Below are 15,511 nucleotides of genomic sequence, written 5' to 3'. Positions count from 1 at the left end.
ATCATTCAAATGATTTCCTCCATACGAAACACACCTTCAGAGTGCGCTAACACAAACAAACACAAATAATAATAAGAAGAAGAATAAACAACATATATTATTGGAACAATAAAAAGTTATATATTTCATCATTCAGATGATTTCCTCCATACCAAACACACCCTCAGAGTGTGCTAACACAAACAAACACAAATAATACTACTACTACTAATAATAAACAACGTATATTATTAGAATAATCGTAGTTAATAGTTACAACTTATAATACGAATAAAAAAACAAGGAATCCAAGGCCCTAAAGGGATAATGCTGAAAGAGCTAAAAACAGTTTATTAGTTTGGAGAGATTAATATAATATATATAATACATCTCACCTATATAATATTATATTTATATATATTTGTGATCATAATATAGCTAGATCATATTATTTATTATTTTATTTATAATTAATAGAGACCAATTGTTTTCTGAGGACCCTCTCCTGCAACAGCATGATCCAATTTATTGGTTTGTTTGTTGCCATCCAGCTTGAGTCCAAAATGGATATGAGGGAAATGTGCCCACTGCCAAAACACACAGTAAAAAATATCAAAAAGGTAATTAAATTTTTCACATAAATGTAAAGTTCTTTAGTTACACTATTCTATTTAGTGCCTCTTCTGTTTATTTGCCCCTACCATACATTTCTCAAATAAAATTACTAGTCAGCTTAGACTTCTCTAATAGTATTTTATATCGACGATGTCATCTTTCAAGTGTCACACAATCGATCTTTATTATCACCTTTCATAATGTTTATTTGAATTATATATAGATAATTAGAATTTATGTTAATATATATTACATATATATAAAACCTCAATAAAATAAGTAAAAATCTCAAATATTTTTCTTTGTATCGAACACATCTTACGTCATATCCTTCGTTTATTTACTTCCTACTGAATATTTATATACAATTTTGATATACATAGTTTAATTTCATTTTTCATATCTTTCTAATTTCTTCATGTATGGCTCAGCCTACATAGAAAAAGTTATTTTGGGCTGAAATAATTATTTTCAATTCTCATGTAGCATGAAAATCTCTACCTCTTTTTTTTTAAAAGAAAAAATGTATGTCATATATAGCTTACATTTTTGGCAGCAGTGCTAAATGCTTCTCTGTGGCTAATATCAGGATTGCTTGCCTTTATCCTTTGGATCTCCTCCCTACATATTAAATTAATTCACAACAATATATATATAAATATATATATAAATATGTAATTCACATAGTTCTTATTTTAATCTATATGCTACTTATAATTATATTATTTTTACTTACTTGATAAATCTATTGTAGGCAGAAGGAACACGTTGTCTTTTCTCCGGTACTGCAAAGTTTTCAACAAACATTTGAACATATAATTTTAGTAGTGCAATGGATTCTTAGGTAATATTTCGAAGGTAGCAAGGAGGAGCACGTAGAAATATCGATCATAAAATGAGCCACTAGCTAGTGGCTAAATATAAATAAATTTCGAATTCGCTTCTAAAGTATCAAATGACGTTTTATAAGATAAAGTTATGATAAAATTAATTTGTTATTTCCACTGGCATAGTAAAAATTTTACTGTCTAAAAATCATGATATTTTATGCACTATAAGGTATGTGTTGATTTAGATGAAACAAGATTACAATTGATGGTATATATATTTGTCATGTGCCAAAGTATACATTTGTCCCTAATTGGTTTGTAGGTTTTTTTTCTTTAAAAAAAGAATTTACACTGTCTCGATCAATATTTTGGGTTGGTGGTGATTTTAATTTTTGTCAGTATTAGTGACCAAGAGTTTAGAGATGTTTTAACCAACATAGTGCTCATATTTTTTTCCTAACATAGATTGTGATGGTGTGTTGAATGATTAGAATTTATCTATTTTTAACTTAAATTAATTCAAAAACCTAATTTAAGCATCAAAATGTATTGATCATGTGCTGGAATACATATTTTCTTGGTTTAGAAACCTATTAACATTTTCGAAGAAATCGAACACATAACCTAAAATATTTTTTTAGACCTCCATCTCACTTGTGGTGGTGGTGGTGATGGAGTATCGGTGTATCAAATGAGATTCAGTATCTAATACATATGCATAAAATAAAATTAAAAAATCTATTCACATTGTATAGTTTTCTCAATGTTTACCCTAAGATCTTTTTTTGGTCTAATCATCTAGCACCTAAAATTAATTAAGAGCAAATCTAAAGGGAAACTGATTACTTAGCTAGCTTTAAGAAGAGATTATTGCAACTTGATATAAGTAGCAATTTTTTAGTTGCCTTCCAAAAGAGAGGCAAGGAGAATTGAATCTTCTTCGCAGAAAATTATATTATGTCAAATAAAATTATTTTCTTAATAAAAGCGAATATACAAATATGATAGCAAAAGTGGTCCAATAGTTGTTATACTTTTTGGTTCTAGTTTCAAAACCTAGGTGTGACACACTAGAATTTTATTTTATCTTAAAAAAGAACATTTTTTATGAATTTCTTGCTCCGTTACTATCTAAAAACCACCCAATGGACTAATCTAGAGAGTAGAGGTCATGCCTATACCTTTTTATTCCAAGAAAGGACCTAAGAGAAAAAGGGTGCAGCAAGGAATTCAAAAGTACTTAACCTATGTTTCAAGATACTGGTATTACATTTGAGTTGGGTACAAGTGTAATGTCACAATCAACTGATGGATTTGTACACAATTGGCCCCACATAATAATGAGATGGTACACAGTTGCTCTTCTTTGGTTGAAGAGATTCAAAATTACCATTCTAGTAGATAGATAGTAAATTAAAAAGAATCAGATACGCATGTGACATAGATATGTATGTTCAATTTTTAAAAAAAGAACGCAAACATAATATTATTATGTTATAGTGGATAAGTAATTAGAGAGGGGGAGAGAGCGCTTACCGCGAATAGGAGGGGATCTAGGTTGATCATGATCAGTAGGAATGGGAGAAAATCTGTGAAATGAATTTGTAGAAGAGGATGATGATCCATAACCTCTACTCATTCCATCTTCAATACTTGACTCATTTTGTCTCTGCTAATTCAATTTTTTGCATATACCAATTAGTATATATGAAAGTCTCTGTTATGTTATGTGATCATTTCATCTAAAATTTTATATTATGTCTCAACGATATAGATTCTCTTAAGTATTAGAAATAAAGAACTTAAAATTAAACTAAAGTATTTCCACATATTCTTGTAAGACTTAACTAAATAAACTAAATTTTCCTCCCTTTCAAATTGTTGTCATATTTTTCTTTTGAGTCAAATTTTTAATAGAAAATGTTTCTTTCCTTTCACATGTTTAAGACTATAAGAATAAACTACATTTGAAATATTTCTAATTTATGACCACAAGAACCAAACGTTTTTTTTAAAACTTTTTAAAGCTCCATACCAAATCGTCAAAACTAAACAAATAAATTAAAACGGAAAGAGTATACGTGGTATATACCTGTAAATCTTGAATGGGGAGAGACTGAAGGGAAGGTGCAATATTAACAGAAAGCAAATTTGCGCAGTGTCCACACCTTACTGTCACTATTGTCATCATACTGTTGCATGGAACGCTAACCTGACATACAACAACAAAAATAGAAACAAAATTGAGTTTAGTTTACTATTTTATTGACAAACATTACATCATACAAGTGCTCACTATTGTCCAGAAAATTAAAAAAAAAATGTATAATCCTTAAAGAGTACTTAACAATTTGTGTCTAACTAGATTTTACTATGCAGTTGCATGATTTTTTATTTTTTTTGTATACGGGAAATTCGCGGTTACTATTATTTCAATGCGCACAGGATAAAACTTTGCTCGTATAAATGAATTGGAAAATTGAAACACACATTGTATGTAGTTGGACTTAATAGTTAGCAATAGCTTTTATAGTAATAGTTAAATCTATAAATACCTCGTCCATTCAGTATAACAGAGCAAAATTGATGACGGTATGACAATATTAAATGGGAAGATGACAATCTCAATCTAGCAGCATCAAGAATATATATCACATATAATAAGATTCAAATTTGCAATCTAAAATAAAATTTTAAGCATTCAGTGCTCAGAACTCCCCCCACCCCACCCCCAAAGTGAGTTAGCCCTCAACTCCAATTTATGTGTTTTCTAAAAAAACATTCTTAGTGAAACTTCTTATACTACCAAAAAGGGTTGTGAATTCTGATAGAATAGTAAGTATTCTCTCGTCCTTAATCAAGAGGTGTCAAGCTCGAGCTCTCTAAGTATGACATCGTCTTTGTTAGGAAACGTTTTACTTTCAGATTTAACCGAGCTCCAGTATGGAATACCAGGTGGAAAATCAAAAAGAAAACATCCCAAAACTTATTTTTCACACATTTTAAAAGTTGATTTTTTATACATTCAGTCAATTATTTTTTATTGAATAAACTTGAGATCAAGAAAAAAGTGATTTTTCGAAATACATAAATATTAGTTGAGTGAGCATGTAAAAAAACAAACTCGAAATTACTATAAGGAGTTTCCTTTAAAGTATGCTCTTGGACTCATCTCTTTTCTTTTCCTTTTCTTTCGGTGCTCTCTCATCGACTTTTTCTGACCATTTACTCAGTCACCAGCAAAGTGAGTAAACTAGGAAAATGACATGACCACAACAAAAATCATGAAATACACATAAATCAGAAAATATATTTAAAATAATTTATATTAGTACAAAAAAAATAAATTAAATATGTGATATTCAAAGTAAATATTTTTTCTGATGTAAAACTCTAGCATCATCAATTTCATTTTGTCTCTTCAAATCAAGCAACGTAACTACATTTTCATAAATGGAAGAAAAATATAATGATTTATAAAAAAAAAAATGTTAGTAATAATATCAAAGAATGGTCAAAATGAGGAGGAAAATAAATTAAAGAAAAATATATCTTATTGTAATAAGATTATATTTATTATCCAGTGGACAAATACATACTCCCAATTTTTATTTTTATGAAAAAGAATTTGATTGTTTCAAGAATTAGTACAATTATTTATGATCAGTGTGTGCAGTAGAGTACGAACCTTATGAGGAAAAAGAGGATCGACCAATTAATTGATAAGAGAATTAAAAACAAAATGATAACCAAATTATGAGGAATATAATTAACGAACTTGTTAAATGGTGACTATTAATTAATTAATTCAATCATTTAAAAAAAATACAAAAAAAAAAAAACTTATTCACAAGAAACCCTAGTCTCTCTCTAGTCAGATAGAGTATCTGAAATTAAATATTTAGCTTGTTTCTAGTCAAACTAGTACTATATATTAGCTACTTGTTAGATAGGGTTTGGGAACAAATTAATTGGATCTCAACTCAATTTTTATTTCTTTCTATTAACCTTCAAAAAAAAAAAAAAACAAGCAAGATAAAGAAGAATAAAAGAGAAAATAATGAAAGATTGTTTTCAATTATTTTGAAAATTAGCATAAAATATGACACTTTGAAACATCATATCTTTTTTAGTTAAATTTCTCGCTTAATTAATAGTTATCATCTTAGGAAAGATTTTAATTTTTTTCCTATAAAAAAATGACTTTCTGAAATAATAATTATTAGTTGAGTGATGGATCGAACAAATCATCTCCGCATATTTCTAACCCTTGTCGCTTATACTAAATTCATTCTAACAAGATTTTGTTGAATTTCAAAAGATTGTGCTTTCAAAAAAATTTTGAAGTTGTTCTGATTATCATATTATAATTTATAAAATGAAATTGTTCTTCTAATGATTCGATCCAAAATTATATGTCAACATGCATTTCAAAACTATTAAAAAGGGTTTAAAATCAAAGTAAAGAAGTGTACCGCAAGAATTGTGCTGCAGAAGTTGCAATGAACATAGCAAACACGTTCCGAGGAAGAGGAGGAATATGTCATGTCAAGTGACATTTCTTATAAGCTTTTTAGGTCAGAAAATACGGATCGAAGAATTAGAAGTAAAAGTATGAGTCAAAATCAAGAAATATGTGTAATGTTCATCATGTTATGTAGCTAGGAAGAGAGTTGAAAAGACCTAGCTTACAAAAGATGGGGGAAAAAAGGGGGAGATGATAAATAAGGTATAAGTTTTTGAGAGATGAATGAATGAAAGAGTACAAAATAAACACATATTAGAGATGAAGAGATTGATGGGATTGGAATGGTTTGGTCTGGTCGGGGTGGGGTGGGGTAGGGATGGGGGTGGGGGGGGGTGAAGGATGAGAAGTGAGTGAAGGAAGTAGTGGATCATCTTCATCTTATATTATAGTGGTATTGTTGTCATGCACATCAATACCTAGTGTAATTAATAGAGTATACAAAATTAGTTACTACCACAAAGTTGTTATATCCAAATAGTACATAGACACAACATGTACATTTTGTGTGTCTTTTCACACACAAGTATATAGCTTTCTCCGTCTCATTTTAACTGTCGTTTTAGTTCATTTCATTTTCGTTAAAAAAAATATAAATAATTTTTGTTTGTTATATTTTTCCTTGAACACATAAAAAGTACACCTATAATCACAAAATAAAGAAAAAATAATGATTTCACTTGTACTAGGATGATGTAGAGCTCCTTAGAATTTATTTGAACTCGATATGTGCAAGGAGATTTTGTGGATCTGAATTATTTGAATTTGTCAAAAAAGTCTGATGACATCTTGATCTCTTTGTGAATATTTCATAAGTTGATGGAATTTTTGAGATGTATAATACAAGGGAAATGTTACATGTTTTATATATGTGAGCTAATGTTAATAGTTGAGTAGCTTTCAAGAACTCTAGTTGAAACTAGACTCGTCTTCTAAATTTTCATAAATTTTTATGTCTATGTTCCCTTGATCATTTTTTACTTGTCTTGTATTGGTTTGACACACACCTTTAAGAGCAATAAATAAAATGATATTTTATTATGTTACTCTTTAAATATAATAAATTCAATGTTTTGGGAAATGAATATAGTAAATAATAAGGAAAATTAGGAACTAGATAAGTGATAAATTATCTCTTGAATTTTTTTTAAAAAGTGAATATCTATTTTTAGCAATAAATAAAAGTGAACGGAGAGGAACACAATACAATTTACTAAGTTACTCCTAAGAGATAATATATATATATATATATATATATATATATATAAAGAGAGAGAACTGAGTTACATTAAGAAAAAAAAATTCTTTATGTTTAGCTAAAAATAATGGTTATTAGGCTATTAGTTTTAAAATTTTAAAGTGATAACTATTTTGATATAATATTTTTAACTAAATCAACGGATGAAGGGAGCACCTAATAATGGTTTAAGTGATATTTATTAATTGGCTTGCTTATTACTTGTGTCGTTCCATATTGATTTAATTTTTATGGTATTTCACACCCTTTAAGAAAGTAGATCAAAATATAAATTTAATATAATTTTTTTATTTTTATCCACTAATGAAGGGTAAAATAGAAAAAATACTCTAGAAGTAATCTTGAAAATTGAAGGCTTAAGTTATTTAAAAAAAAAAAGTGCCTCAAAAATTTAATTAATATAAAATAGAAGAAGTATAAATATACTTTGGTGCAAATAAATGTTTAACTAATTAATGCTCTAATTAGGTAGTGGTGGATCCGTGTAACGTACGTGTTTAATCGAATTGAATATCTTTTAACTAAATTTTGTATGTGTATGAAAAATATTTATAAACATCTAATTTAAAAAATTATATATATTATTATTATTATTATTATTATTATTATTATTGTTATTATTATTAACTTGAGGTTTTTACACTAACATGCTATATAAAAGAGAGTAGTTTTTACGTTAAAATTGTGCAAATTAAACAAACATATTAAATTTAGAAGGTAAATTACGAATAAATGTTTATGGTTATTGCACTAATTTTAACTTGATTAAAACTATATATAAGTAATCAGCTATCACTTATTAACAAATTAAATTATATTTGATGATATTAATTTTTTTTAGATAATCATATTATATAATTTAAATTCTTTAATTTTGGGGGTGGGGTGGGGTATGTCTCTGCGGGGGGAGGTAGTACGATTGAAGGAATGAGTGGGTGGGAGTGCATCTGGTTAAGTGACCACTCTGCTTGAATGTGAAGCGGACGAGGGGGGCGATATATTAATGCTTATGGAATGTTTTAGTTGGCTCAAAGTACTTAGGCTCGACTCGATATAATATCGTGATATGAAATTTAATTAATTTTTTATTAAAAAATATTTCAAATTATCTTAGAAATTTGAATTATTTTATTATTTTTTTCATAATTATAATATCCCACAATTAAGTTGTGAAAAATATTTTTTAAAAAAATCAATTTTCATATTATTTTATTAAATGAACAAATCATAATAAATAAAATATCAAAATATTCTAATATTGTATGTATTTCAGGGCTCCATGTCCAGAGACTCAGTAAATTTGGTGGAGAATGATACTTCATCAGAGTTATGGCATAGAAGGCTGAGTCATATGAGCGAGAAGGGGATTGATAGTTTGGCTAAGAAAAATTTGCTTTCTGGAGTGAAACAAGCAAAGTTGAAGAAATGTGTTCATTGCTTAGCCGGTAAACAGAAAAGAGTTTCTTTTCAGAGTCATCCGCCTTCAAGAAAGCTCGATTTGCTGGAGTTGGTACATTCTGATTTGTGTGGTCCTTTTAAGGTAAGATCTCATGGTGGTGCACTTTACTTTGTGACTTTTATTGATGATCATTCTTGCAAACTCTGGGTATTTCCTTTGAAGTTAAAGGATCAAGTACTTGATGTGTTCAAGGGTTTTCAGGCCTTGGTTGAAAGACAAACAGGGAAGACATTGAAATGCATCCACTCACATAATGGTGGTGAGTATATTGGTCCTTTTGATAGATATTGCAGAGAGCAGGGTATTAGGCATCAGAAAACTCCTCCAAAGACTCCTCAGTTAAATGGTTTAGCAGAGAGGATGAACAGAACTCTAGTTGAGAGGGTTAGATGTATGCTTTCAGATGCTAAGCTGTCAGATTCCTTTTCGGCAGAAGCACTTAATACTGCTACTTATGTTATCAATTTATCTCCTGCTGTTGCTTTAGATGGTGATGTCCCTGACAGAGTTTGAACTGGTAAGAATGTTTCTTATGATCATCTTAGAGTCTTTGGGTGTAAAGCCTTTGTACATGTTCCTAAGGATGAAAGGTCAAAGTTGGATGTTAAAACTAGGCAGTGTATCTTCATTGGTTATGGTCAAGATGAATTTGGCTATCGTTTCTATGATCCTGTTAAGAAGAAACTTGTTAGAAGCCGTGATGTTGTGTTCTTTGAAGACCAAACAATTGAAGATTTTGATAAAGCTGACAAGGCTGATTTTCAGACTAGTGAGAGCTTAGTTGATGTTGATCCAGTTCCTTTGACTATTGCACCGGAAGAAAATCTTCATAATGATGAAAATCAAGTTGATAATGAAGATGGTGATCATGTTCAGAATGACCGGCATGATGTTGTTGATGCTCCAGTGCAAGATGATGTGGTTGTACAACAACCAATTATAGATGCTCCAGAGAGTCCTCTCAGACGATCTAGTAGAGAGAGAACTCCTTCATCTCGTTATTCTCCCAATGAGTATGTACTCTTGACTGACGGGGGAGAACCTGAGAGTCTTGATGAGGCCATGGAAAGTGAAGAAAAAGAAAGGTGGTTTGATGCTATGGAAGATGAGATTAAATCCTTGCATGATAATCATACCTTTGATTTGGTTAAGTTACCTAAAGACAGAAAAGCTTTGAAAAACAGGTGGATTTTTCGGGTGAAACATGAAGATGGTAATCCAGTTCCACGGTACAAAGCTAGATTAGTTGTCAAGGGATTTAATCAGAAAAAAAGAGTTGATTTTGATGAGATATTCTCTCCAGTTGTGAAGATGTCATCCATTCGTGTGGTTCTAGGCTTGGCTGCAAGTCTAGATTTAGAGGTTGAACAAATGGATGTTAAAACTACTTTCCTCCATAGTGACTTAGATGAAGAAATTTATATGGAGCAACCGGAAGGTTTTGAAGTCAAGAGTAAAGAGAATTATGTTTGCAAATTGAAGAAGAGCTTGTATGGTTTGAAACAAGCTCCCAGGCAGTGGTACAGGAAGTTTGGTTCTTTTATGAGTCAGCAGGGCTTCAAGAAGACTTCTTCAGACCATTGTGTTTTTGTGCAAAAGTTCTCTGATGATGACTTTATTATTGTGTTGCTTTATGTTGATGACATGCTTGTTGTTGGTCATAATACTTGCAGGATTCAGAAGTTGAAGCAAGAGTTGAGTAAGTCTTTTGCTATGAAAGACTTAGGACCAGCAAGGCAGATTCTTGGCATGCAGATTGTCCGTGATAGAAAGGCCAAGAAATTGGTATTATCACAAGAGAAGTATATTCAGAAAGTACTTCGCAGATTCAGCATGGACAAAGCTAAGGTTGTGAGTACACCTTTAGTTATGCACTCCAAATTGAGCACGAAACAGTGTCCTTCTAGTGATGATGAGAAGGAAGATATGAAGAAAGTTCCTTATGCTTCAGCTGTTGGTAGTTTGATGTATGCGATGGTTTGTACAAGACCGGATATTGCTCACGTTGTTAGAGTTGTTAGTCGTTTTCTTTCTAATCCGGGAAGAGAACATTGGAATGCTGTGAAGTGGGTTATGAGATATCTTTGTGGCACTTCTAGTCTGAATTTGTGTTTTGGTACAGGGAAGCCTATTCTTTGTGGTTATACTGATTCAGACATGGCTGGTGATGTTGATACTCGCAAGTCTACTTCAGGGTACTTGGTTACTTTTGCAGGGGGAGCTGTGTCTTGGCAATCTAGGTTGCAAAAATGTGTTGCTCTATCTACTACAGAAGCTGAGCTTATTGCTGTCGTTGAAGCTTGTAAAGAATTGCTTTGGATGAAGAGATTCTTGGGGGAACTTGGTTGTGCTCAAGAGAGGTATGTGCTTTATTGTGACAGTCAAAGTGCTATACATCTTGGCAAGAATTCTACGTTCCATGGTCGGTCTAAACACATTGATGTGAGATACCATTGGATTCGAGATGTGTTGGATTCTAAGTTGCTTGAGCTTGAAAAGATTCATACAAATGACAATGGTTCCGATATGATGACTAAAACTTTGCCAAGAGGGAAGTTTGAAGATTGTTGCATGGTTGCCGGGATGGCGGTCTCCTCCACATTGTCGTGAGGGGGAGAATTGTTGGGTTATGGGTCTTTTTTCCCTTCCTATGTGGATAAATAAAAGCCCAATTTGGACCAACCCATTTTTGTCCATAAGCCCATTCTTATGAGGCAAATATAAACCTATTTAGGGTCTTATTTTCAGATATACAGAGAGAGTTTTTCAGCAGCCAAAAGAGAGAAAAAAGAGAGAAATTCGGAGTCAAAAATCTAGCCATAACAACCAACTTCAAATTGCGATTCCCGCTTTGTTTCTTGTCCGATTGAGCTGATTTTTGGACAGCATATTATCTTCATCTCAATCTTTGATTAGGAACTGACAGAGTTGGATTTGATGGTCTGCAGCTTCAGTTTTGCTGTCGTGAACAGTAGCTGCGAAATTGGTGATTTTGCTCCTTTAATTCTCTAGATTTGGTGCAATCTTATTTTGTTGTTGCTCGTTGTTTGGCACTTTGTTTTGTGGGCAATTTTGGAGAACAATATTGTAACTCTTGGTGATTATAGTGGAGCTTTTGGTCCCGTAGTTTTTTACTCTTCACATCGAAGGGTTTTCCACGTAAATCTTGGTGTCTTGTGTGATTGGTTTATTATTGTCTTGTTATATTTGTTTGGTTGAATTACTTGCTGCCTTACTATCATATTGTTTGTGGTTGTTTGTTTTTCTCTTGGTTCAAATCGAAAAGGGAAAGTATAGACTTGGGTATTCTTCCGCTGTTATCCTGTCAGACATTCTTTGTTAGTGCCTTGTCTTTCCCAACAATAATAACTAGTTATTTTTTAACATAATACTTTCATTTGATACCAACAAGTTTTTCATGTTGAGCATGCTTTTTCTTTCTAATGCAAATTTTAGATATGAGTCAAATTGTACGTTAAAAGAAAATCGAGAGTCCCTCATTTTCTTTAATTTTATTTTTGAGAATTTGAAATTTGAAAACACAATATATCCAACCGCAAATTTAAATGATAATTTAAAATCATAATTTTTACTTATTGAAATATACTTTGTATGTTAAAGTATATCAGGAGATAGTGTGATATATTCCTACAAAAGTCACAAATGTATTGAATTTTGAGTTACAATCGAGTTTGATTATACTCGTTACAAAGTATATTTTAAATAACGTCTATGCTTTAATATATACTTATCAAAAAATTTGAACTATAACTTCAAATTGAACTTATAACACAATCAAATATATTAATCTTTCGAATAAATCAATTAAAAAAAAAGAAATATTTCTTGTGGTTAAACGGGTTCGTGAAGTCCATACACCTCCCAATTAACTTCAAGAAAGAGAGTGATGGTGGTGGCCTTATAATTGCCACAGTGCTATCCACAATTTCGGATCAAGCTGATGTCATTTTGTTGTGAGGTTCATTTCATGGGAGCAACTTGACAAGTTGATGTGTATATATATAATTAAATTAATGTATGGTTAAAGGTATCAAAATGTTGTATTGTATTTTTTTTTAGGGAGAATGGTCAAATATGCCCCTAAACTATTTGAAAAGGATTAGATATACCCTTCGTTTAAAGATTGGTCCATTTATACCCTCGCCGTCCAACTTTTGATCTACATATGCCCTTTTGAGCGTTAGTTGGCCAACTCGGAATATCCAACTCATTTTATTTTTATTTAAATGCCAAATGGATTTTCCACGTCATTTTTATTATTATCACTTGACATTTATATTCAAGGGAAAAGGGTCAAATATGCCCCTAAACTATTCAAAAGGTCTAGATATACCCTCGTTTAAAGTTTGGTTAATTTATACCCTCGCGTCCAAACTTTTGGTCTACATATGCCCTTATGGATGTTAGTTGGTCAATTCGAGATATCCAACTCATTTTACTTTTCTTTAAATGTCAAATGGATTTTCCACATCATTTTTATATATTATTACTTGACATTTATATTAAAAGAGAAAGGGGCCTTTTATGCCCCTAACTATCCGACCTAATTTTAAAACACATATATGACTCGTCTTTTATGTAATCTATACAACCTGACCCTTTTTTTTAAATACCCTATATGGGTCGGATTTAGGGCATAATTGAACCATTTAAATGGCGAACACTATCGTGCTCTGATTGAAACTGCCGAGGAATCAATGGCACGACAACTAAAGGAAAAGGAAGTCGAGGTTTGAAAAGCGTTTAGGCGCAACGCAGAGCTGGAGGCGCAAATCTGGCAGGTAAGGGCTAGAGCAAAGGAATTCACCGCAACAACGTTACAGACACAACTGCAAGCTGCAGCAGGCGATGATGATGTAAATAACAAAATAATTCACACATATATGAGTCGGATTAGGGGCATAATTGAACCATTTAAAAGACGGTCGTATATGTGTTTTAAAATTGGGTCGGATAGTTAGGGCATAAGTGACCCCTTTCTCTTTTAATATAAATGTCAAGTAATAATATATATAAATGATGTGAAATCCCATTTGGCATTTAAAGAAAAGTAAATTGAGTTGGATATTTTGAGTTGACCAACTAACACCCATAAGGGCATATGTAGACCAAAAGTTGGACGTGAGGGTATAAATGGACCAAACTTTAAACGGAGGTATATCTAGACCTTTCGAATAGTTTAGGGGCATATTTGACCCTTTTCCCTTGAATATAAATGTCAAGGGATGATACATAAAAATGACGTGGAATATCCATTTGGTATTTAAATAAAAGTAAAATGAGTTGGATATTTCGAGTTGGCCAACTAACGTCCAAAAGGGCATATGTAGACCAAAAGTTGGACAGCGAGGGTATAAATGAACCAAACTTTAAACGGAGGGTATATCTAAACCTTTTCAAATAGTTTAGGGGCATATTTGACCCTTTTCCCTTTTTTTAAAAAAAATAAATAACAATTATAGAATCAAATGGTATGAGGAAAGAAATGTGAAGATATGACACTTGGGTCTAATTTAATCTCAGAAGTTAGCTCATGAGGGAAGGTTTGTCTAAGTCCATATAAGGAGATCAAATTCTCCACCTCTATCACTATAACAAAAACAACTTTTAGCGACACTAAATATTTGACACTAATAAAGAGTGCTAAAGTCTTTACCGGCATTAGTTAAGTGTCATAATAACCAATGTCGCTAAAGATTATAGGGACATATACAAAGAGTGACAATTGCCGCTAAAAATATATATTTAGTGGCAATTAAGAATTAAATGTCTCTAATGATCATTTTTGTTGTAGTGTATCGATGTGGGACACCTCAACATTCTCCGGAAGGCTCAAACCTCAATTGGAGCTTGAACACTTCTAAATGGGAGCCATCATCGGTGTATAACAAATTGAGATGAGTCTGGATCTGATACCATGTTAAGATATGACACCTGAACTTAACTCAACCCCAGAAGCTAGCCGTGAGAAAAGATTTGTCCAAGTCCATATTAATAAACTAAATTTCTCATCCATCTATCGATATAGGACATCTTAACAATAAAGAATAGATCAATCAAATGGAGAAATAATTATTTTAAAAAAAATCCAAAGTAATATTTCAAAATATAAATAAGTATGTTAGTAAAAATGTCATCGTACCAATGATAGATGTAATTATGCATTTTCTTATAACGAACATATATGAAACAAATTATGTATATTTCAATTATCTCAGTAAGCAAATTTTATGTATATCTCAATTATTTCATCAAGTTCATTATATATATATATATCGATTATTTTTGTCGAATACGTGAGATACAATAAGATCCTACTGATCTTTTTGTTGGTTAAATAGTTAACAGCCTACTATTTGTACTTCATGGAGGTTAGCCAAGCCCCCCTCTACTTTTGTTTATATATACAACGTCTACCAACTCTATAAGTATAAGGGTAGTTTAACAACAATAACCCCAAAAAAAATACTTATCATTTTAAAATTATATATATATATATATATATATATATATATATATATATAAGCTCTTTATGTCTAATTATATTTAATTGGGCAACTTTCACATATATCAAACAAAAAATTCATATTTGTATGCTATAGCAAAGTTTGCATAATTGCGCTCCATAACAAATATAAAACTGTATAATTTGCTATACATATACAATTGTATAATTCGCTGGCCTAAATTGTATAATTTCGTTGCAATTGTATAATTCGCTTTCTTATATTGATGCAATTGTATAATTCGCTGGCCTAAATTTTATAATTTCACTGCAATTGTATAATTCGCTTTCTTATATTACTGCAATTGTATAATACACA

The 15,511-nt window shown here is 31.1% G+C and overlaps 1 protein-coding gene across 2 annotated transcripts; it reads right to left on the bottom strand.

Moving 5' to 3' along the window:
* Positions 1-208: 208 nt before the first annotated feature.
* YABBY2A (putative axial regulator YABBY 2a) lies at positions 209-6,266 on the bottom strand. Of its 2 annotated transcripts, none has more exons than NM_001366896.1 (6): positions 5,900-6,266; positions 3,517-3,636; positions 2,961-3,093; positions 1,331-1,379; positions 1,140-1,215; positions 209-566 (listed from the first exon to the last, which is right to left on the bottom strand). In NM_001366896.1, exons 1-6 carry the CDS (start codon positions 5,981-5,983, stop codon positions 450-452), a joined length of 579 nt encoding a protein of 192 aa, NP_001353825.1. In that variant the 5' UTR covers positions 5,984-6,266; the 3' UTR covers positions 209-449. The 2 variants fall into 2 exon arrangements, with proteins under 2 accessions (NP_001353825.1, XP_010322450.1); XM_010324148.4 differs by having other exon boundaries at positions 2,961-3,096; positions 5,900-6,203.
* Between the last annotated feature and the right edge of the window lie 9,245 nt (positions 6,267-15,511).

This window comes from Solanum lycopersicum, chromosome 6 (genome assembly GCF_036512215.1).
Source record: "Solanum lycopersicum chromosome 6, SLM_r2.1".
Classification (NCBI taxonomy): Eukaryota; Viridiplantae; Streptophyta; class Magnoliopsida; order Solanales; family Solanaceae; genus Solanum; species Solanum lycopersicum.
Note: the sequence above shows the minus strand (reverse complement) of the source record. Positions and strands in the feature narration are given on the sequence as shown.

Coding starts and splice junctions, on each gene's coding strand:
- YABBY2A (XM_010324148.4), bottom strand. CDS start 5,983: ATGTCACTTGACATGACATATTCCTCCTCTTCCTCGGAACGTGTTTGC. Junction 3,637..5,899: donor TCTGCAGCACAATTCTTGCG/GTACACTTCTTT, acceptor GTTGTATGTCAG/GTTAGCGTTCCATGCAACAG. Junction 1,216..1,330: donor GCCTACAATAGATTTATCAA/GTAAGTAAAAAT, acceptor TTTAATATGTAG/GGAGGAGATCCAAAGGATAA.